At 37.8% G+C, this 24,500-nt stretch overlaps 1 protein-coding gene across 1 annotated transcript; it reads left to right on the forward strand.

The window, feature by feature from the left end:
• The first annotated feature begins 1,915 nt into the window (after nt 1-1,915).
• Nucleotides 1,916-24,464, forward strand: DNAI2 (dynein axonemal intermediate chain 2). Its single transcript, XM_032212043.1, has 13 exons — nt 1,916-2,098; nt 4,302-4,463; nt 4,626-4,747; nt 6,790-6,932; nt 8,482-8,595; nt 10,944-11,083; nt 11,903-12,025; nt 13,510-13,733; nt 17,502-17,634; nt 19,014-19,160; nt 19,798-20,025; nt 21,408-21,452; nt 24,438-24,464. Exons 1-13 carry the CDS (start codon nt 1,916-1,918, stop codon nt 24,462-24,464), a joined length of 1,791 nt encoding a protein of 596 aa, XP_032067934.1.
• The last annotated feature ends 36 nt before the right edge of the window (nt 24,465-24,500 follow it).

Genomic DNA, 24,500 nt, shown 5'->3' on the forward strand with positions numbered 1-24,500 from the left:
AATCCAAATCTGAAAGCTTCTAGGTTTTCCCCACCCAGTTGAAAGTTCAAAACCCTGCCCCAACACCTGCAAGTCCATCAGTTACTGCCGTGGATGAAGATTCCTCCCATCCACATCCATTCAGGTGCAAGGGATAAGATGACCTTGACTTTCTGAGAAGGAATGTTATTATGGCTACACATCTCCCAAGCTCCCTACCATCCCCCCCTCTCAGTTTCCCATAGTAACTAAGTTTGAATATGTGGCAGGCTTGAGGCCCTATCCCCCGATGGCTTCTAAGCCTGATGATACACACAAACACAGTATAGACACACACACATATCCATATAATGTTTATCTTTTTTTCTTTCCCTTGGAAGGTTGCATTCAGATAATGATAAAGTATTTCTTCCTCACAGTATTTGAGAATCATGATGAATTTGATGAACTAAACTACGCTTATAGACATAATTTTTTATCATTTTATTTTATATTTTTATATTTCATTTTTAAAGTTTATTCACTGCTGAGCATGATATATCTGGTATAATTATTTTGACAAAATAATTCCAAAACTACAAGAATTTTAACTTATATGACATAGGTCTTTGAAGTTAGACTTTTTGAATACCACATTTCAATGATTTTTTAAAATATTGTTTAGCTTTGTATCCTATACATTATAATGTTTGTATCAACTAGACAACAGATTTCTGTACCCAAGTACAATATTATGGCTTTTTAAATATTACTTTTGGTATGAAATAATCTTCTGACGATCAGTCTGTTAAATGGAGTAATGGACTTTCATCCCATGAAGTGATCCACCAAAAGTTATGGCACATAAACAGAAGATTATAGAAGTTTTAATAACTGGATAGTATAACTATAATAAATCTTCAAATTAACTTTCCTCCTGAATTATGAATACATCCATATTATAATTATTTTGGTAACAGTTCCAAAGTAGGTACTGCCATTGCTAACAGAGGAAAACTAGTGACCCTCTCTGAAAAGCTTTGTTTTAAGAAACCTGTCCAAATTTGAAATTTTTCTTTCCAGGACTTTTAGCCTGATTTGCTCTTCTCCGGGACAAAAAAGCATTGTTCCTTTTCATTGTTTCTTCCTTTGTTGTCAGGTGCAAAATACCAGGTCCATGCATGCACTGTAGGTTCAATAGCTGATTTCTTGCTAAAAGCCTATGCATGGGAATCTTCTCAACTAACAATCAGCATCTGGTTAGTTATATAAGGGTCAATAGCACTGCGAGGAGAGGGTTGGGCTTAGTTCACTTGTGGCTACATAGGGATTCTAGGCTGATTCCTTTTTTCACTTTGCCCCCAAGTTCTACCATACTGTTTCTTACATTTGTTATCTTGTTAAAAGATAAGAATATTAGGAGATTTAGTTGCTTTAGCTATTTCTGTTCTGCCTCTTTTTTTTATATTAGACTAAAAAATCAACTTGCTCAGCTACTATCAAAATTCTTAATTTCCCAAGAGTACTGTACTCTTGTAAGTATTCAAGGAACATCTTTAAAGATATTGCATCATTATTTGCCAATGAAGTCGTAATCATCATCCAGGTGATGCCTACAAATAACTTACTTTTTCCCTTGGAAATTGCTAGATTAATTGGTTCTCCAGCTGTTTCCTAGTAGCAAAACATTGTAGTTTGCTGGGAAAATACAAAGTTCCTTTAACAGAAATGTCTTGGATGAAGATGCTCAGAGTTGTGTTGTGACCATTTCAAATAATTTCATAAAAATAGTCAAGATAACATGCTATATTTATCTCATTCATATCTGATCCAGCTTTTACCATAACCTGAAGCCAAGCTTCCTATACTTCAGTAATTGACAAATTTTGAGATAGAAAATTATCTGAGTAATACTAGAAAACAGTTTAACTTTTTTCTTTCGTTTGAAGTGAGCAGCATGGAGATTGTCTATGTTTATTTGAAGAAGCGCAGTGAATTTGGTCGACAATGCAGCTTTTCCGATCGGGCAGCAGAGATCAGTGTGGACATTCAGCCAGATCCAGCGTTAGCAACAAATTTTATTGAAAAAGATCCCATTGATACTGGAGTACAATGTGCTGGTGACATGTCAGAACATGAGGTAAATTGCTTGATCTTGAATGAGTAATTTTTCCAATTCCCTTTTTTTTTTGTCTCAAAATCCAGGGCTAATCTCATCTACATAATTTGTATAAGCAAGAAATATAAGGTTATTATTCACCCATGCATGTAAAATTGATTGATTATATCCTATCGAGTTGTTTTCAATTCCTAGTGACCACGTAGATAGATTTTCTCCATGTAAAAAAGTGATTTTTATGCACTGTAAACTCTGACGACAGTACAATGTGAGTTCTTGTTATTGTTTTAAGCAATAGGATTATTCAAAGGATAGGACCAGAAAATTTGAATCCTTTATTAGCCTTCTTAATAAATAGTAACATTTTGCAACATTATCATCCAGAAATATGTGTTTTTCCATCCACCTTCCATCTGATATAAATGTGGAGATAATTTAATGCCATTGATCAACCCTATCTAGGCACTTCATAGATATGATGGTTTTCCATAATTTCCAGATATTGTAGACTAAATGTAGGATGAGATTGTAAGAGTGGTGTTCCACATATGTAGAAGTGTCCATTTGGGGAAACAGTTTTCATCTAGAAGCACTTTTCCAGGAAGAATGGGAATGATATAATATCTAGACTGGAATTCAATGATAATGAAGCCATGTAGCTACCCTCAAAAACAGCACCTTCATAAATTCTTCCTCCCTCAAGTAATTGTTACCGTAAGTGTTGTGGCTATTATTCCTATAGGAAACGGCCTGTGAAGATGAGAAAGATACTCCATTTGAGAACGTTTGAAACTATAGAAAAGAGAAAAGATGAGAAAGTTAAGGATATACTTGCCCTGCTGGATTTTGCTACCTATATGATCATTAAGAATATCTTTTAACCCAGAAAATGGTCAAAATACTTTCAAGATATGTAGCTTATTCTAACACAGAACTGAGAAGAATTCCATTTGTTGAATTTATCTGCCATACTGTATATGAACAGACTCCCATAATATAGACATTATTTATTTATTATCCGACTTGATTATTTTTATAAGTAACTCAAGGTACTATACTCCTTTTTTCTCTATAGCTTGAACAAAAGCAATCACATAAGATTTCATTGCTTTTATATTTTCTCTTCTAGTATTAATAGTTAAGCACAATCATTGTATACTGTCCATCTATAACAGAAAAAATAGAGAAGCAAGTTCAAGGTTTACTTTCATACCGTGAAGTTTTATGCAGTCATAGAAAAGATTAAATCCAATCAAAGGTGTTATTTTCAGTCCTTACCGTGTAAATTCTTACAGCTGACTATGGTTTCATGACATTTAAAGATGAGAGGAATTGTTGTGTTGTCCTTTATTCCATTTTCAAATGTACGTAGTGTAGGACTTTAGTGCATTATAAAACTACTAAAATCTGAGAAGTGAGATGATTCTAGTCTGTTCATAGAACTAACCAGCTCATTGATACTGTACACAAAAACACAGAGAGAGGAACACAAATAAAATTCCTCTTAAGAGCATATAGTACATGTTCACTTGGAGGAACTGACTATTTGTTTTCCACATTAGATTCCTTTCATTCATATAGCTGTCCATAGCCATGTACATCACATATCTCTGGAGAGAACCCCTAGTTCTGAAGCCGAATACATACTAGGCATTTATATACGTTGTGCTAGAACTTATTAAAGAATTTCAGACAGGAAATGAAATAATCTTTATTTGACACACTCCATGCTAAACCCTCTGTGAACACTTTCCGGGCATTATTTTGGAAAGTCTGGTTCCAAAAATAAACAGCCATTTCTGGTTACAAACCTGCCTATAGAATATTAGTATGTATAAAATAGTTAAGTATAAAGTAAGATGAAAGGTAGTTTTGATCATCATTGATAAACATGTTTTTATATTTTTGCAATGTGCTGTATGGTTGCATCTAATATTTTCACATACTTCATAATTCATTCTTTATACACTGCTGTTCCTTCTCCACGTATGATGCATGGAAAATCCAATGAGCCATCAAGATGTTCCACTTGTGCTGCAACATTTATAACAATCACTGTAAAGCTTTGCTGTATGTGTATACTTCAAAAAGCAAGCAAAAATACTGGAGATATGCAATATGTTAGTGGTGTTAACTAACATAATTTATAATAGTTTTAGATCTGAAGCTTTTCATGATGAAATATAAAAACAACTCCAATAGCTTTGACTTTCTTCCATTTTAGGTTAACACAGAAAGGTTTGAAATGGAAACCCGAGGTATTAATCACTTGGAAGGTGGCTGGCCTAAAGATGTCAACCCACTAGAAATGGAACAGACCATTCGTTTCCGGAAAAAAGTGGAAAAGGATGAGAATTATATTAATGTCATTACACAGCTTGGCACTGTAAGCATCTTTGATTCCATTTAGTTATGTATTGCTCTGTTTAAAAAAAACCTTGAATATTGCCTTTTTTATTTTATCTTCTTTTCCATCTTTGTTCCTGTTACATTTACCAAATAATTACACGGCCATCCATAGATTGATTCTGTTGCTTTATTAAAATAGTTGATGGATCACTGCATCAAACAGAACAATGCCATCAATATCTACGAGGAATATTTTGAGGAGGAGGAGACAGCAGCAGTTACCGATGAGGCACCATCAGCAAAAACTGTTAATCTTTTCAGGTAACGGCTAAAAACATGTTTTCAAATTTTGCTTTAATCCCATCAGAGATGCTGTTGCTAGAATGATTGTTATAGCTGTTGATATCATGAAAAAAGCAGCAGACTGTTGTTCTAATATGGTTAGTGGACATTGATCATACTAAATTATCTAGAGAGACTCTTTGTAGAATGCGAGTTACTTCAAATTGTTAGTTTTCTGAAATGCCATGCCATAAGGATATGTGAGTTGGAAATCCTTTTTACTAGCAAATAATTCAGAATAACCAAGGAAGATAAAAAAATGGCATACTAAAAAACTGATTCTTCATTTATCCTTCTTCCAACTTTTGATATAGAACTAAATAGAACAATAGATACAAACTCAAGGTAAACCGCTCCAAACTTGATTGAAGAAAATGTGACTTCAGCAACAGAGTGGTCAATGCCTGGAATGCACTATCCGACTCTGTTGTTACATCCCCAAATCACCATAATTTTGACCTTAAATTGTCTAGTGTGGACTTCACCACTTTCCTAAGAGGTCTGTAGGGGGCGTGCATAAGCGCACCAGCGTGCCTACCGTCCCTGCCCTATTGTCCCCATTTATTTGTACCCATTTCCTGTGTTCATGTCCATGTTTATACTTATACCTGTTATCTTGTACTTATTTGACAAACTAAATAAATAAAATAAAATAAAGTTGAAGAATCTCTGCTATTTCTTTTAAAAGGTTAGAGCCCCATGCTAATCTACTGTAACCAAAAAGTGACTCTATACAGATGAACAAACAGTAGCACAAGCATTTGTGAGGTCAATTTTTATAGATGCATGGAGCTCTCACAGTCTGATTTATTTATAGATACAAACAGACAGCAGAATGTATGAGGGATGGAGAAAATTGTGAACAGTGTGAGATAAACCTTCCCTCAAGCTGAGCTTACTTCCTGGTAGCTGCATGAATTAATCCATGTCGTTCTCTTAGCAACGATATAGACCATCTACTGCCTTCTTCCATGTTTTTTTTTTCAATTTCCCAGTCCAGCTGGGCATTCCTGGTGATTCATCCTCCGAATACTACTAGATCTGATCCAAGTTAGCTTTTCCGGGTCAGTCAAGATCAGCTAGTTGCTGCCACCCAGATGGATTATGAATGAGGCCAGAAGAAAATGAAATATAGAAAGAACAGATAGTAGCATATTAAATAGATAGTTTAATAGTGATAATCAATAAAAGCACATTGATCACAACCATTTTAGAAAAATAATAGCTTACTGGTCAAATTGCCTAGGTATTACCTCCAAGTAGGAGAGGCCATATTTTTTAATATTGGTTGCAAAAGAAAATGAGGGTACAAGGTACTTCTTGCTTTAGAACTTCATGTTGACATTTGGTTGCCAGTAGTGGGAGCATGTATCCAGTTACAGTCTTGTATTGAAATGAAAGACTAATTGACACATGCAGTGGGATAACTCTGCATTATTTTAATTTAGCTCTTAGAATGCAGAGCTGAAGCTTTTGGACAATTGTACTTCAGCTGTTCTATCCTTAAACTATGATTCAGTTGTTTTGCACTATAATCTCCTAAGGAAAGTTCCCTTGTTCAAGATAATTATATTAAACTCCATTCGTAATGTTTTCTCTTACTGCTTTTTGAAAATTTCCATTTTGGCACCTATTTGTGCTAATTTATTGCAATAGAAAATCTCATATATATTTATTCAATGTAGACTACATAAAAGAGTTGTTGGCAGCATATAGAAAATATCAAAAAGAATACATCAATATTCTTATGTTATATGGCAGCATGCTATGTTCAAGTCCTGTGGTTTTAAAGTAATTAAATAATTTCTTTTCAGGGTAAGAATTTATAGGCATTTGGGACTTTTAAAAGGACATTTTAATGTATTTTTCCCCACTGAATGTACTTCTGGGGTTTTTTTTAAAGCATGATCTGCTACGACAGAGGTATATGAAACACATTTCCCAGAGAAATGTCACAGTACAATTTATCTTACCAAATGAATGCATCTTCAGTGTGTATTTTTTGGACTTTTGTATCAAAGGGACCCGAACCCAATTAAAAGAACTGCCACTCACCTCTCTTGGCACCCTGACCGAAGCCGGAAGTTGGCTGTGGCTTATTCCAACCTTGAGTTCCAACGGAGTTCAAAAGATATGTCCTATGACTCATATATATGGGACCTTGGTAAGTGGTGAAAACACTGCGGTTATGATTTGTATACAGTATTTTAAAAAATTATACAGCTTTTTTATTTTATTTTATTTTAAATTTACTGAGCCATTCCTTCACTACCAGCGGTGGTGGGATTCAAATTTTTTTGCTACTGATTCTCTGGGCATGGCTTGGTGGGCATGGCATGGCCTGGTGGGCATGGCAAGGGAAGGATACTGTAAAATCTCCATTCCCTCCCCACTCCAGGGGAAGGTTACTGCAAAATCTCCATTCTCTCCTGATCAGCTGGGACCCGGGAGGCAGAGAATAGATGGGGGCAGGCCAAACAGAGGTGGTATTTACCGGTTCTACGAACTACTCAAAATTTCCGCTACCGTCTCTCCAGAACTGGTCAGAACCTGCTGAGTAGTACCTCTGGCTACCAGGAATGAATACTGTCTTCTTGTTATGGTCACCCTACCTGGTGTGAAGAAAGCGGACAGGGGGAAATATTTCTTTGTAACCAATGCTCCAAAAAGCAATAGAAGAGGCAAGGAGGGATTGGATCACTTTATCCCTCTTTCACAGCTCCATTGGGAGAAGGCAGTTTTTTAACAGTCCTGTTAGAGGCTGATATCCCAATTTCCATATTGGATACTTCTTTTGCTTGTACAGAAATGCATGCTACTTCTCAACCAGCTATTGATTTTATGGCTGTATATACAGATAGTCCTTGATTTACAACCATTTGTTTAGTGACCATCTAATAACACTGAAAAAGGTACTTATGGTCATTTTTCACACTTACTGTATGACCGCTGCAGCATCCCTATGGTCTAGCATGTATTTATATTGGTTGCAGTGTCCTGTTTTGTGACAGGCAAAGTCAATCTCCATCCCATCATGTTGGAGATACCATTTGAGGTGCTTCTGGGTTGAAAAGATTAGCTGGTGACATCACTGTTTTCTGGGGGATGCCAGTGAGGGCTCCTTTCATGTCCCCATCAAGGAGCGGGAGCAAGTGACAGGAGCTTACCACACCACACAGCACCACTTGGGTCTCCATCACAAGCTTGGTAACCTCCTAATCCTTACCACGTGAACCACCACACTCCTAGCAAAGTCAATGGGGAAGCCAGATTCACTTAACAATTATGTTACTAACTTAACAACTATAGTGATTCGCTTAAGGAATGTGGCAAGAAAAGTCATAAAATGGGGGCAAAAGTCACCTGCCTTGCTTAGCAACAGAAATGTTGGGCTCAATCGTAGTTGTAAGTCGAGGACTACCTGTACTGTAAAAACTCATCTAATAAGCTATGCAAACCAGTCTCACCCTTTCTTTTCTGCCTTTTGAAGTACATTCATTTTTCAGATGACTTTTCCCTATTTTCTTGTGCAAGCAGACTGGGGAACAGAGGTGATTGCCTATAACACCTAGGAAGGAAAGATGAAATGTGAGAAGAGGAAGTTAAAATAGATACTTCATCCCCCATTTCATGATAATTGGAAACGTAGAGGCAACTATGCTATGCTTGTTTCTTTTTTTTCATATATCTATCTTTTTTCTCTCTTTAATTAGAAGTCCCCAATAAACCAGATATGGTTATCCAGCCTGCTTCGCCTCTGGTTTGCTTAGAGTACAACCCCAAAGATTCACATATCCTAATTGGAGGATGTTACAATGGACAGATCGGTAAGAAAAGTCTGATAATGAATTTAAAGAAAAAAATAATTGTACCCTTGGTTGATGAATTGCTGAAAACAGGATGAATTGCCCCCTATTTGATGTATCGTATTTTTCGGAGTATAAGACGCACCAGAGTATAAAACACACCAAGGTTTTGAAGAGGCAATTTTTTTTTAAAAGTAGGTAGGTAGATAGAGGGATAGAGAGAGAAATACAGTAGGTAGGTAGGTAGAAACAGAGAGTAGGTAGGTAGGTAGATAGAGGGAGGGAGGGAGGGAGAGAGAAATACAGTAGGTAGGTAGGGAGAGAGAGAAGGTAGGTAGGTAGGTAGGTAGATATTTCCAGGTGTATTTATCCATGTGCTGGAGAAGGAGATCACTGACAATCTGCAGCACCTAAGACTTGTTTCTGCTGGCACAGCACTTGAGCAATGTAATTCTCATCAACCATTCTAACTAAAGAGCTTTCCAAAAGGAAAAAAAAAGTTTTTGCACTCTGCAAACCTCCCATTTCTTGTGAAAATGGGCCCATTTTTTTTTCCAAATAAAAGGCATGAATAGCCATGGGGAGGGCTTGCAGAGTGCTCCTGGGCGTTGGGGGGGGGCAAAAATGAGCAAACAATGGCCCATTTTTCACAAAAACGGGCCCATTTCTGTCAAAAAATTGCATGCATAGCCTTATGGAGGCTTATAGAGAGCTGCTGGCAGCTGGGGGGGGGGGGGCAAAAAACAGTCCATTTTTGCTCAGTTCTGCCTTCTCCAGCCCCCAGGAGCTCTCTGAAAGCCTTCATCAGGATATGCACGGCTATTTTTGTAAAGGGAGCGGGGCTTCAGGAGGTAAAAAAATTCTGTATTCAATGTATAAGACGCACCCAGATTTTCAGCCTCTTTTTTGAGGAAAAAAGGTGTGTCTTTTACTCCGAAAAATACGGTATCTATTTCAATCCAATTCTTTACTTACATGTGGCTTTTGACTTAAAGATGGCTCCTATGTTTGCCATGTTCAACTGCCATCACATTTTATAGAGTTATTGTTGACATTAGGAACAGAGAGATGATTTTACTTCATTCTTCATAGATCTCCCCACACAATCAGTAACAGCCCAATGAGAAGGATTTCTGTCGCTTCCAGTTGCCAAACTATATGCCATATAAGCTGCAGACAGCAAAAGTATTTCAACGATGCATCTGCAGAAACCCAGCCTACATACATCAGAAAAGAGGACCTCTAATGCAAAAATTTTACAAACCTCTTCTTTCCTTTGCAACTTGTAGTAACTTATATTTAAGTCAGGATTTGTTCCACTGCCATTCAAATATAGATCTTTCCTTCTGCCATTGGTTAAATGGTACATCAGTTATCAAAACAAGTATTGTCTGAAACAAAAGTAATATACTAGGTAAAATATTCAACCTGATCACATAAATTCTCTCCAACAGTGACAATTATCCGTCCCATCTTGACATTTTTTTTAAACTTCATTCCATGTTTTGATGTAGTTATTCTGAAATAATCAGATGCAATAAACTTCTTGTCAGGGTTCCAAATAACACCCCTAACAAAAGAAGACTCTGAGGCTTGAGTTTCTTCAAAGTTCCATTTTATTAGAGATGTCATATTGGCACATCTGGGAAAACCTGAATCTAAAAGTTTCCAGGTTTTCCTCACCCAAATGAAAATTCAAGTCCCTGCCCAATAGATACATGTCCATCACATGATCCAATCAGGCACTGCCCCAACTGGAGATGCCTCCCAGTCACACCACTCCAGGTGCAGGCCAAGATGTCCTTGACTCTCTGAAAAAGGAATGTTATTTAGATAATATATCTGCCATACTCCATATAATCCCCCCTCCCATTTTCCCTCAAACTAAATGTGGCAGGCCTGAAGGCCCAATGCAAAAGATGGCTTCCAGCCCTGACACTTGTATTAATATAATTTTTAAAGGAAGATAGCTGAGAGGCAGCTTTAATACGGCTTTTTTTACACCCTGTTTTCTTCCTTGCAATCTTTGTTAATTTAAAATAAATTTTAATGCCAAGAGTTCGATTCCCACTGGCTCATGGTTGACTCAGCCTTCCATCCTTCCAAGGTCGGTAAAATGAGAACCCAGACTGTTGGGGGCAAAATGCTGACTCTGTAAACCGCTTAGAGAGGGCTGGAAAGCACTGTGAAGCAGTATATCAGTCTAAGTGCTATTGCTATTTACTGTGTTATTTACTGCAATTTTAGCTGCAATTGTTTGTATTACTTGTAAGCAATTTTCAATTATTTTTATTTAAAAATAATTGCAATGAATAAAATAAAAATGAAACACTAATAATGTTTCTCAATTGTTTTTCATTATCCCTCAGCTTACTGGGACATGCGGAAAGGATCACTACCCGTGGAATTAACTGCAGTTGAGCTTAGTCATCGAGATCCTGTGTATAATGCCATCTGGCTGCAATCAAAAACAGGAACCGATTGCTTCTCAGGCTCCACTGACGGACAGGTTACAATGAAGAAATCTAGGCATAGATCATGTGGCTTGTCACAATTACCTGTAACGTAATTGGTAGTCTTTTAATCAGAAAATATGTGCAACAATGGTTCCAGAGCTCAGAGAAATAAGAGCCATTTTGCTTTGCAATAGTTTGACTCTTTGCTCTGTTGTTTTAAAAATAGCTTGTGCACTTATTATTCATTACATAGTCTTGGCTAACTTGGTGACAAATGACATTTGTTAATAATTTGATCCCAGCATTTGATTATAATTTGATAAATTACCTACAATACCAGTGTCTAGGAGAATCGAGCTGATTTGTACACACCAAGTGCAGTAAATAAAGTTTCTGTGTCTTTATCCATCACATATTTATTCAGCTATGAAACATTAAATTTTCACACAAAGCTCTGAGCTGGGAGAATAATAGCAGAATTTAGAATTAAAGTAAAAACTAGGGTAATTGTTAAGCACATAAAATACTCTAGAATAATTGTGGGATATAAAGCCACATTGGACATTTTAGGACATAGTTTTATACGGTCGATATTCCTTAAAGTTTAGACTGCTGAAAATGTGAATTTAAATATATCTATGATGATAGTCATGTAGAAAATAATTAAACCAACCTTAAAAGCAATAGGCTACAATAATTTCAGCTTTCAACCTAGTTCCAGGTGTAAAATTGAGTAAATCAATAGGTGTGTACAGGATAGCAAACAATTATCATGCAATCACATTGTTGCCGCCTCAGTTTAAGCTACGCACATAAACATGGGCCAATTCAAGAAATCAAATAGCAGTTAACATGCATTTCTCTTTGGCCAGGTTTTGTGGTGGGACATTCGTAAACTATCTGAGCCCACTGAGACACTTGTTATGGATATCAGTAGAAAAGGCATCCTAGAAAATGCTTTAGGAGCCATTGCATTGGAGTTTGAGCCAACAATGGTAAGTATTTGTTGGATATTCTGTGTTTTCTCTGAAATCTTTCATTGGTTCTTAAGCTTTGGATGCCAGTAGAATATCCATCATAATTCCTAGTTTGTAGTAAAAGCATAGGTGACTAGAACAGGAAATATATATATATCAACCTTCAGTGAAATTGCAATAATGAAAGCTCTGTTCTTTTTTCCTTTGAAAAAAAATAAAATTGAATTAAGATTAAAATAAAATAAAAATATATGAACTGGTAGCAAGTCACGGAAAATCATGATTTTGTAATAAGGAATATTGTGTTCATAATAAAGAATAGCATGCATACAATAAAGAATATTGTGTAATCTTGCAAAGCAAGATTAATCAAAAGAAGCACTGCAATCTAGTTTGGTTTGTCTTTGATTTCCAAACCCTCCTCATTCAATTTGCCTTGTTCGGACTGTGATAGTTAAAACTAAAAATAACGTAAGTGCGGGATAGAACAATGCCCCAATGAACTGGTATGGATTGCTTATGAGAGAAGTATTGCAAAGCTGAGGCTTTCAAAGTTATTGAAGGAAGATAAAATTACACTTGTATTTTTAATGTTCTATTAAATAACACAATATTAGAGTCCTACAGAACAATATGAAAAAGGTAATTTCACAGTGTTGACACACCATTAAACATATTTAGCAACAGCAATGTAAATTCTCTTAATATTCATTCTGTATGTTAGTATTGTTATAGTCCAATATATTGTAGCAAATGTAGTATTCATCCATGGTCAGATTGAGGTATATAAATTAAAATATATTTCACTTGTTCATTTTAATTATAAGAAAGGCAGATATGTTATCTTCAGACTTCAACATACTATATTTCTCTGATTAAATATTGTCTACCAAATCCTCATGTGAATATAAACCCCATGCTTTATTTACATTGCTGTGATCCTTGCTGTTCAGTAGACAGAAAACAGATAGGAGTCTTTACAGCAATTTTCTGGTTAGACATTGACTTTGCAAAGAAAGATTTTCAAGTTCATTTAAATAAATCTCCAATTCAGGCCTCATCTCAACTTTATTTTATTCAGATCCTGCAAGGTTCTGTTTATAGCACACTTGACTTCCAGTAAATCTAAACATCTGTATGGTCCAGTCTTACTCAACTCCAAATCTCTCAGGCCCGGTCCTTCCCACAAGTTTTTTGTTTATAGCATCAGAAACTAAGGATAGCAATATGTGTACTAATATCTTAAAGCTCAATAGAAAAAATGTTTTGACTATAAAGTATGAAATATCTTATAGTATTTTAAGGTTTTAAAGGTGTATTAGAATATATTAGCAGTGTGATATAGTAGTCAGTCATCTCAAATTTTGATTATCCACCAATATCTCATTGCTTATATTGGTTTTAGATGGGCAGTTTGTTCCTTTTTAGGAAGTTTTATTTGTCAAGCAAATAGAAGTTCCAAACATGTAAATAATCTGTAACGTTTCATTGGCCTTTCACAGCCAACCAAATTCATGGTGGGAACAGAGCAAGGGATTGTAATTTCTTGTAACCGCAAGGCAAAGACACCTGCTGAAAAAATTGTCTGCACGTTCAGTGGCCACCACGGCCCCATCTATTCTCTGTCAAGAAATCCTTTCTACCCCAAGAACTTTTTGACCGTTGGGGATTGGACAGCACGCATTTGGTCAGAAGAGAGTAAAGAATCATGCATCATGTGGACTAAGTAGGTAACTCTGCAAAGCCATTCTTTTTCATTTAATTTATTTATAGTTCATATTTCTTAACCGACCCTCTTCCTAGAAGAACGGCTCTGGGTATGTATAGTTTAATCAGTAAAATTATACATTACAATCAGAAAAATTTAGGATTATTATTGTTTTTAATTATAAAACATTTTAAAACATTAAAAGATGAAGTATTCCAAGATGGGGGATTAGAATACAGGTGCTTGGGGGAGGTGTTCTCATGGGGCCAACCATCCCTATGGTTGTGTGGGCCACTGTGTCCCCCATGCAAGGCTACTCAGCCAAAGTTTGACCCCTTTGTAGAAGGCCAAGAAATTGGTGGCTTTCCTCACCTCTGAGGGCAAGGTATTCTACAATGCAGGGGCAGCAGCATTAAAAGGCCCTCTTCCTAGATCCTGTCATAATACTGATAACAGAAAGCAAAAAGGCAAGTAAAATATTTGTTTCATATACCGGTACTTTCTATAAGAATATCAAAGAGGTCTTAACATTTTATTCTTGCATAGTTTTTTGTGGATCACAGCCCATCTGATAAAATGGATTGAAGTTCATTCGCAAAAACATATGTAATGACACATTTTTAACCACAAAGGTGTTATTAGCATCTTCATATGTGAATGTGTTTCATATAAAATGTAATGTGATATTAAATAAAAAGTGGGGAACTGCTTGCACTGAAGAGCAAAGTGAAGTAGTCCTTACATTTTCTTTATTTATCTAACTTATAGAGCTGCCCATTTCACGTGCAAGTGACACTGGGCAGCATATAACAAAGCTAAAACAATAAATATTTAAAATAAATTTCATCAATAAATATTAAAAGCATTTTAAAAACTATAAAAACAGTTAAATGGGAATAACAAATGGAGGATGTCTGTAGTAATGCAGCCACCTCATTAGTTCCTCATCCTTTGGGGTTTCCAGTTCTGATAGTAGAGGCATCTAATAGAAGTTCTGCAGAACTGGTAGCGGATATTTTGAGTAGTTGAAAGAACCAGTTAATACCATCTCTGACTAGCTCCACCCCCATCTATTCTCTGCCTCCCGAGTCCCAACTGATCGGGAGGGAATGGAGATTTTACAGTATCCTTCCCCTGCCACACCCACCAAGCCACACCACGCCCACCAAGCCATGCCCACAGAACCAGTAGTAAAAAATTTTGAATCCCACCACTGTCTTGATAGCATAACTTTGTTTTACATACATTCCTATTTAAAGGGAAGAAGGCGTATTGCAGAGGCATTACGTGGAGGTTCAAAGCAAAGTATCCAGCTTAATCCATGTAGCAAATGAAGAAACTATTTAAAAAAAATAGTCAATTCTGAGTTTCACTTGAAAATTCTTCATGGGCAGGAAATGGAACAGTGAGACTGGCAATTAAATTTAGATGGATTCTATCTGCCAAGTTAGATTTAAATAAAGAAATGCTTCTTTAAGTAAAAATCACAAGCATGTGTTACAATAACAAAGTGAAATCTGCAAAAGTAATTAACACATTAATTATAGTGAGAAAAGAGCTGGTAAAAAAGAGATAATTTCTATTTCTCACATTCCTTAATTTCTTTCTATTTCTGATACTTTCTGCTTTTTCATTACTCCCACCCCTCATCCTGTATTACAGTAACTAAAAAGAAGAAGGTCCTGTGTTAGGAGATGGTATCATATCTCTTTTTTTTCACTGCCCCAAAACAGCTTCCCTTTTGTCTGAGCAGTAGCCATATAATCCTAATTCTTTTTTTTTTTTAATCAGAGTACATTCTGGGCTCAGAGCCATCAGAAGTCTCCAACTTTGTATCTTCTTCACACTGGTCCATTGTCCTCATAGGTGACTGAAACCAATCCCTATGGCAAACCATTTTTTCAATCCTCTATTTAGAAAACCAGAAATCCAAGGCTGACCCTGGGAGGGGGAGGGGAGGGGTTCCTTTCAATCAAAGCTAACCATTAGGCTGATTTCATGAATTGAAACTCGGGTTACAGACATTCATTGCTTTGGATGAAGAACTTTACAACTATTCCATCAGAAATGTTTTTGTTTACTGAAAACACATGGAAGGCTATTGTTTTACATAAATTTCAACACTTCCAATTAGGAAGAATAATGGCAGTAATGGTTTGCCTCTTCTATCCAAACCTCTCTGCTCCCTGCTCCCACTTGGTATTACAGAATTAGTGGTTGTTATTTAGCATGATCTGCCTCATTCTCTCTCTCACTTTTCTCATATCCACACGGATAGATGATGTACATATGCACGTACCATATATGGTTGGTTAGATGAAAGGAAGAATGAATAGAATATCTTCCACTTTTCTCCTGGGAAAGCAGATGATCCCAAACCTGCATGCTTTTTATAAACAAGTTAAAACCATCTTGTTTAAATGTGCCTTTTGGCTGATAGTTGATTTTGGTTACAAATTTTACCTTTTTAGTTTTTACAATGTATATTTGCCATTACTTACTGCAGGGTCTCTTAGGATTAAGGAGGGCTATAAATATCAGAAATAAAGAAATGTCTATAGAAGTATTTGGTATAGATAATGCTCGACTTATTGAATCTAAAATGTATGTTGCTAAGCAAGACATTTGTTAAGTGAATTTTGCCCCATTTTACGACCTTCCTGGCCACAGTTGTTAAGTGAATCTGGCTTTCCAATGACTTTGCTTGTCAGGTGATCATATAAATCCTGAGACACTGCAAAAATCATGAGTAAATTGTCAAGTGTCTGAATTTTGATCACATGACCATGTGGATCCTGCAATGGTCATTAAGTGTGAGAAACAGTCATAAGTCACTTTTTTAGTGCCTTTGTAATTTCAAATGGTCACTAAATGAGCTGTTGTAAGTCAAGGACAATATGCAGGTATTTCAAGCTCAGACCTCAACATTTATGTACTTTGTACAAAAGGACTTACAAGTTGCAGCTATCTTAAATGAATCCTTTGTAACAGAAGAGAACAAACATTTACTTATTTTGAGTACCGTATATACTCGAGTATAGGCCGACCCGAATATAAGCCGAGGCACCTAATTTTACCACAAAAAACTGGAAAAGTTATTGACTCGAGTATAAGCCTAGGGTGGGAAATGCAGCAGCTACCGGTAAATTTCAAAAATAAAAATAGATACCAATAATGTTTTTGAATATTTATTTCAAAGAAAAACAGTAAACTAGCGGTGTATTCAATGAAATACTTCACTCACCTCATGATGCTGATGTCCCGCTGTGATGATGATGTCCCGTGCAGCCGCAGGAGCGATGTCCCGCCTCCTATGACACACGGCACAGTGATTCCTATCATTGGATCACTGTACCAGAGGAGGTGGGACATCGCTATGTGGCTGCTTGCCATAACAAGGAGGAGGTGGGACATCGTTGCAGAGCGGCAGGAGGGGGAGAAAGGGGAATCGTAAGACAGCCCTGCATTACATTAGAACGTGAGGAGGGGGGATGGTGCGGTGCGCGCTGCGCGGCAAACTGACACAGAGGGAGGGGAAACTCACAGGGGCACTGGGCCATTCACGAGTGTCACCCAGCGGCATGGCCCCGCCCCTTTTTCTCCTCCATTTCGGGCAAATTTTTCACTGACTCGAGTATAAGCCGAGGCGGCTTTTTTCAGCCCAAAAAGTGGGCTGAAAAACTAGGCTTATACTCGAGTATATACAGTATTTCTAGGCCATCTTTCAAAGTAGGATCTTCATAGGGAGACTAGCACACAAAAAAAACACAATATGTTTTCCGGCAGATACCATATGGCTTATCTCACAGATGGGTGTTGGAGCACAACTCGACCAGCTGTCTTCTTCACTACTAAAATGGATGGGACCTTGATGTTGGGACTTCCTTTTCAACAAAATGATCCTACACTCAACTTGAAGGTAATTTAAGGACATGGAAACAATGACACATGCCTTGTCCCACAAGTTTCTGTATCCCGATCTTTTTGTTGTAAGACCTTGTCTCTTAAGTTGCATTAATTACAAGATTTCTCTGATTTGATGTATCAACTCATACTACTGAGGTCACTTTGCTGGCTCTGTAGGGATTCATACCAAGTACAATTGTTTTGATGCTGCTGTACTGGGATGTCAATCATATAATTTGCCACTTTCTCATTGAGGCGAAATTTTGCACGAATGAAGGCAAATATATGTGTCCCAGGATAATGTTGCAGGATCCTATCTTGGTCATTCACCAGGACTCAAATTGTAGTCTTCCAATCTTTCAGACTCTGAAGATGGGCTCCAGTACAAGTGCAAAAGCTCAAAAGACTAACCTTCCGGTCCCAGCAAAATTGGATCCTGAAAATTTTGCAGCCCAGTGGGCATCATCATAACTGAAAGTAGCCCCAATCCATATTTTAGTGTGCGTGCTTTAAAGTTTCAATGTAAGACCATTTGCAAAGAATAATAATCACTGCTGAAATAGAAATGTCAATTTATAAATCTGTGGGTTTTTTTCCTTATTTTTATTTATTTTATTTATTAAGTGTATATGCCACTCATCTTACTATCAAAAGATAATATAAAAAACAACTTTATAGAAGAAGATATGGGGAGGGAAACCCCTTTTGTTTAACAATTGAATTAGAATAAGATCCGAGGTCTTCAAAACAGGTTGAAATTGCACTCTAGTACTCAGTGCACTAAAGTTAACAGAAAGTCAAATTCTAGTCAAATATCAAGTCAGTTACCTAAGAAGGTGGTGAATTATCCCTCGCTGGATATCTCGAAACTGTCAGGGTTCTAAGCAACACCCCCAACGAAAGAAGACTCTGAGGTTTGAGTTTCTTCAAAGTTCCGTTTTATTAGAAATGTCATATCGGCACATCTGGGAAAACCCGAATCTGAAAGTTTCCAGGTTTTCCCAGCACCCACATGTCCATCACATAGTCCAATCAGGCACCATCTGCAGGGCCAGTCGACATTGACTTTCTGAGAAAGAATGTTATTATGGCTGTATATCCCCCATACTCCTTATAATCCCCCCTCCCATTTTCCCACAGTAGAAAATGTGCCAGGCCTGAAGGTCCAAATGTAAAAGATGGTTTCCAGGTCTGACACAAACAGAGCCTGGATAATTTTAATTAGGATTCCTTCACTGAGTAGGAAATTGGTCTCAATGGCCCATGTGACTCCTTCTAATGAGAATTACATATATTTTATGGTAAATCTGCATGTTGTCTTAAAGATGTGAAAGAGTTGACATGGATATATATATTTTTGCTTCCTGGATTGGTCCCCCCACCCCCCACCAGGTTTGCGATGAGCCTCTCTTCAGTCTGCGTTTGCAGGATAATGGGCGTTTTATTGGCTGTGGATCCAAGTTGGGCACCGTAACGCTTCTGGAATTTTCTTCTGGCCTCTGTACTCTGCAAAGGAATGAGAAGAACCTGGCCTCAGCAGTGAGTATCTCCTGCTTGTCACAAATGGGCAAAGTGCCAGGCAAGCAAACCTCTGAGAACTGGAGTGAGATTGTTCCTTCTCTGGGTTGAATTCTAGTTTTCCATCTATGTATTCTATATCCTTATTTTTTTTTAAAAAAAAATATTCTTGTTAGCATAAATACCATAACATATGATAGTCCCTAGCCAATCTGGATTGGATCTCAAAAAAAAAAAAAAAAGCTAAACAGAGTCAGAGCTGATTAATATTTGGAAGAGAAATGAACATTTCCATCTTGCTCCCAAGGGGGGGGAAATGCTATGTGGCTATCAGGTATCAAGTTCGGCTTGAGGAAGCCTTTAATTTTCACTGATATAAACTGGCCAAGGTAGTCTGTTAACACTGTACTTCAAAAGAACTAAGCCATTGTATACAAGCAACAGTGTTTCATCAAATTATTGCTTTATGAGGCAGTAAGTGAGCAGCAGATCCCTTCCATTGATACGAGTTCTGATGCTGGTGGAATACAAACATTCAATAATATATTATTGGGACAGGCAATTTTCCCACTATCTACCTTTCGTTGGTACCCTGTAGAATAGAAGTATGGGCAGAATTTAGTTGAATGCTTTTTATCCGTAACAATGTGCATCTCAGATGTTTGAACGGGAGACGAAGCGAGAGAAGATTCTGGAGGCACGCCACCGTGAAATGCGTCTCAAGGAGAAAACCAAGCTGGAAGGCAAGGATGAAGAGGCCAAAGAAGATGTTGAGGAAGAAAAGCCACAGGAAGTTTTGAAACGAGTGCATAAAGAGTTCTTTGAAGTAATTGAAGGAGAACTCCGGCGCCGGGAGCGAGCTCAAGCCAAATTAAAAATAGAAAAGGTAACTGTGCAACTGGTAACAGGAAGCTTGGTGGGATGTGGGGAAAGGAGGCCTTTCTGAGTGGCAGATGTAATGGGTACAAAATGGGTGGGTTACAGCAGAGACTACTGCTGGTTTGCTCAGGAATGCGACATGCACACTTGAGGCGTGCTGTGCAACTAAAATGGCTCTGCGCATGCGCAGAAGCAAAAAACAAGATGGCGGCACCTACAGCGCTGCCAGGAGAACTGGTTCAGGGTCATGGCAGGCTTGGGTTGCTGCCGGTTCCAGCAACCCAGGCCGTCAAGCTACTACCGGTTTAGCCGAACTGGTCCAAATCAGTAGAAACCCACCACTGGTACAAATCAAAACACCAAAAAAAGAAGGAGAGTCTTACAAAAATATTTGTTGGGTGGTACTTATAATGTATTTAATCCCATCTCAGAATGAAAATGGGAAAGGCAATTTCCCAATACTGTAGATGAGGGGTATCAAACTCAATTTCATTGAGGGCTGCATCACAGTTTTGTTTGAACTTGGGGGGTTGGGGTGGGCATGGCCAGCTCAATGTCACTTGTTTCAGGGGCGCCTGTGGCAGCCCGAGCGTTCACCAGCAAAAACAGGCTGCCAAGCTCCATTTATGGCTGTGATGTCTTCCTACAACCCTCTGCCAGTAAAAACGGAGCTAGGGTGGGCTGCTTGTAGTTCTCGTGAGCTCCACTGCCAGCTGCAACAGCCTCCTGCAACCTTCTGCCAATTAAAACAGAGCTTGGGCTGAGCACCATTTTCACTGCCAGAGGCACTGTGGGCCAGTCCTTTGCTGTTTCCAGGGCGGGCCAGATCTAAGCACCTTGGGGGGCGGATGTGGCCCTGGGCCTTCCAGTAGGCACTCTCCTGTGCTGTAAACATGAACAGCTTACAATGATGATTTTGGCAACTCTTCATATGAGAGAAGATGGTGTCTCAGTGTCAAAGGATTTATAAAGTTTATAAAAAGCATCAATATGTATCAGCTAAAACTTCATCTCTCTCAGCAAAACTGGAAATACTTTATCTTCAATTATTTCTTTGTTCATTTGTTAATGCTTGGCATCTTTGGGAGTTTTATTTAAATTTATGCCTGCTTAAAAGCACCAAATAATGGATTGGCTGGATTTCCCAAAGAGTTAGTTCTGCAATCTGGGTAATGTGTTCTTTAGGTCTCACCAAACAGGGCTAATTTAACTGGGGATTAAACAGGAGGGACTGCAGTCTTAAAATTTGAGCAAGTTCATGTGGGCGAAGATATTCCTGTAGGCAGTGAGGTTCCTGGCAGCTCAGGGGTAACAAAGTGCTGTGTATGAAGAAAAATGTATGGATCAGTTTCATGTTACTTCATGTATTGAAAATTCTTTATGTTTTAGGAGCGGGAGTTTGAAGATGATGACAGTGAAATATTTTTTCCTAAGGTTGGTATCCTTTTTCATATGTTGTGACAAATCAGTCTTCTAATAACTGAGAACCTTCCCTGGCGATCACTCCAAAACTTCTGAAGGACATTATGTTGCAGCAGATTATAGATTCTGTTCATGCAGTTTCAAATCTCCAGAAGAATAGAATAGAATAGAATAGAATAGAATAGAATAGAATAGAATAGAATACTTTATTGTCTTTTTAAATGTACAGTAATCAGCAAACCTTAAAATGAAATTTCATTGCATTCAGTTCTCAAACGATAACCATTATGCAAATACCCACATACACATACATATATGACAAAGAGAAACATCACAGTTTCGTTCGAAAGTATACATACCTGTTCTGTCCCCACTTCTTCGCTCGTTAACAGATGACAGGCAGACAAACTTAAAAGGAAAGAACTTTATCAGTCCTCGGCTCTGGCTGGCTGCGAGCCCAAAAATAAACATAAATAAAGTCTCTGACAAGATAACAGAATGCAAAACAAAACTCTTACAAAGCAATTCACTTCTCCAAGTGTCTCCTTGAATCAGGATTACAGAAAGCAAATCACTTCTCCAAGTGTCTCTCACAAACAAACTACGACCGATGATCAATGAACGTTGAACGAACGTTGACTCCTGCAACCAAGGCGTGGCACCATCCATCCTTTTATCACCAGAAGACGCCACTAATGAGCCCCAGCTGCATTGTTAATCTTGCATCCCTAAAAGACTCACAGGAGACTTCTGCTGAGTCACAACACATACCCATGCGCCCCCCCCAAAAAAGAAAGAAAGAAACCTGTCAATTTACAAGATGGATGGCATGGGGAACAAAACTGTTACAGAATCTAATAGTCCTGCTAGGAATACTTCGAAACTCCTCCCAGAGGGGAGTACAGAAACAAACAAACTGTGAAGTGGGTGTGTGGGGTCTCTAATAAAACTCTAAGCACATAGCCCTTATAAGCAGGATCCTGAATGACAGGAAGCGAGCTTCCTATAATCTTCTCAGCTGCCCTTACCACTCTCTGTATGGACTTTCTGTCTGAGGCTCTGCTGCCACCAAACCAAACAGTGATGCTGCTTGTTAAAACCTTCTCAATCGTGCCTCTGTAAAAAGTGGCCAGAACAGGAGGAGAAAGATTTGTTCTCCTCATCCGACACAGGAATAGCAATAGCAATAGCAGTTAGACTTATATACCACTTCATAGGGCTTTCAGCCCTCTCTAAGCGGTTTACAGAGTCAGCATATTGCCCCCAACAACAATCCGAGTCCTCATTTTACCCACCTCGGAAGGATGGAAGGCTGAGTCAACCCTGAGCCAGTGAGATTTGAACAGCCGAACTGCAGAACTGCAGTCAGCTGAAGTAGCCTGCAGTGCTGCATTTAACCACTGCGCCACCTCAGGCAAATGCTGGTTTGCACGCTTCACTAAAGATAATGTATGAAAAGACCAAGTCAGATTGTTAGTTATCTACACCCCCAGATACTAATGCCACCTCCACAGCTGCAGCCTTGATACAAAGTGGAGTATGACTATGTTGTGGCTCTTTCTAGCAAAAAATAACTACAGAAAATAACTACAGAATTTTAGAAGATAGGCCGACTAACCAAATAATAAAAACTACTTCAAGTAGAATCAATGTATCACATAGTGTAATCAATGTACACTATGTATCACCCTGATTAGGATACAGATTTGTATCGGTGGGTATCTAGAACACAGGAGACAACCAGCATTGATGATGTTACCTAGTTTGGGTAATGAAAGGTCTGCAAGAAAACAAGCAAGCTCAGAGAGCACTAAGGACCCCTCATTTCACACCCTGAGCTGCAAATATTCTCCTTTATTGGTACAGGAGACAACCGTTTATTAGTAGGTTTGACACTTCTTAAAGTTTTATGTTAATAGGCAGGACCAGGATTTCTCAAAGCAAGGGGAGAGATTAGGCATGTAAGTGGGAGGAAAAGAGTGCCATTTAATTGTACAAAATTGATATGTCTATATACACATGTGTATATACAGGCTTATACAGCTACATGTGGGCATAGATGCATATACTACATGTATGGGTTTGTGTGTACAGTTCAGACCCAATATCTTAACAGTTACACTAGATGAGAATGCCCTTTTATTCTCTCATTTCTGGAAATTTGGTATGAATTAACTTACAGGTAGTCCTCGACTTACAACCACAATTAAGCCCAAAATTTCTGTTGCTCAGCAAGACAGTTGTTAAATGAGTTTTGCCCCATTTTACAATATTTCTTGCCACAGTTGAAAGACTGCAGTTGTTCAGTGAATCTTTTGGTCATTAAGTGAATCTAATTTCCCCCATTGACCTTGATTTTTCAGAGCCAGTGGGGAAAGTTACAAATGGTGATCACATGATCTTAGGACAGCGCAGCTATCATAAATACCTGCCAGTTACAAGCACCTGAATTTTTTTGTAATATATTTTTATTGTTTTTACGTTTAAAATAGACAAGCACCTGAATTTTGATCATGGGGTTGTTGCAATGGCCATGTGAAACACATTCATAAGTCGTGTTTTTCGGTGCCATTGTAACTTCAAACAGTCAATAAACGAATGGTTGCAAGTCAAGGATTACCTATACTTAGTATTGTTTCCATTCTGCCTATTAATATAGCCCCAGTGGTCATTCAAGTCTGAACAGCACATTCAGCTAAGTCAGGTGAAACTATCTATACAACATCAAAGATAGTATTATCTAAGGCTCTGGGTGTTTCATTTTTCAGTGTATTGCTGCTCACATTTTAAAACAATTTTATTTGGAAACTCTCACTTAAAAGATGATAAAAACCATTTGTGGCTTCTAATTTTCTTTTTGTGATGAGTTTTTTTATGATGGAAAATTCAGAAAAATTTGTGACTAATCTAGAACTCAAAACACGGTATTTCCTTTTGATAGGTCATTATGATTAGTAAAAATTTGGGAAATGAAATAATTCTGTTTTTCCTCTATAGGATGAAAAGGAAGAAGAGAAGGAGTGAATGTTGTCTTACCTGCATGAAGTTTTCCGTTTCCTT

This window comes from Thamnophis elegans, chromosome 2, assembly GCF_009769535.1.
Source record: "Thamnophis elegans isolate rThaEle1 chromosome 2, rThaEle1.pri, whole genome shotgun sequence".
NCBI classification, from domain to species: domain Eukaryota; kingdom Metazoa; phylum Chordata; class Lepidosauria; order Squamata; family Colubridae; genus Thamnophis; species Thamnophis elegans.

Excerpts from the sequence above, each read along its gene's own strand:
- DNAI2 (XM_032212043.1), top strand. The coding sequence starts at position 1,916 with ATGGAGATTGTCTATGTTTATTTGAAGAAGCGCAGTGAATTTGGTCGA. Across the intron at positions 2,099-4,301 it reads GTGACATGTCAGAACATGAG|GTTAACACAGAAAGGTTTGA; the intron begins GTAAATTGCTTG and ends CTTCCATTTTAG. Across the intron at positions 8,596-10,943 it reads ATGTTACAATGGACAGATCG|CTTACTGGGACATGCGGAAA; the intron begins GTAAGAAAAGTC and ends ATTATCCCTCAG.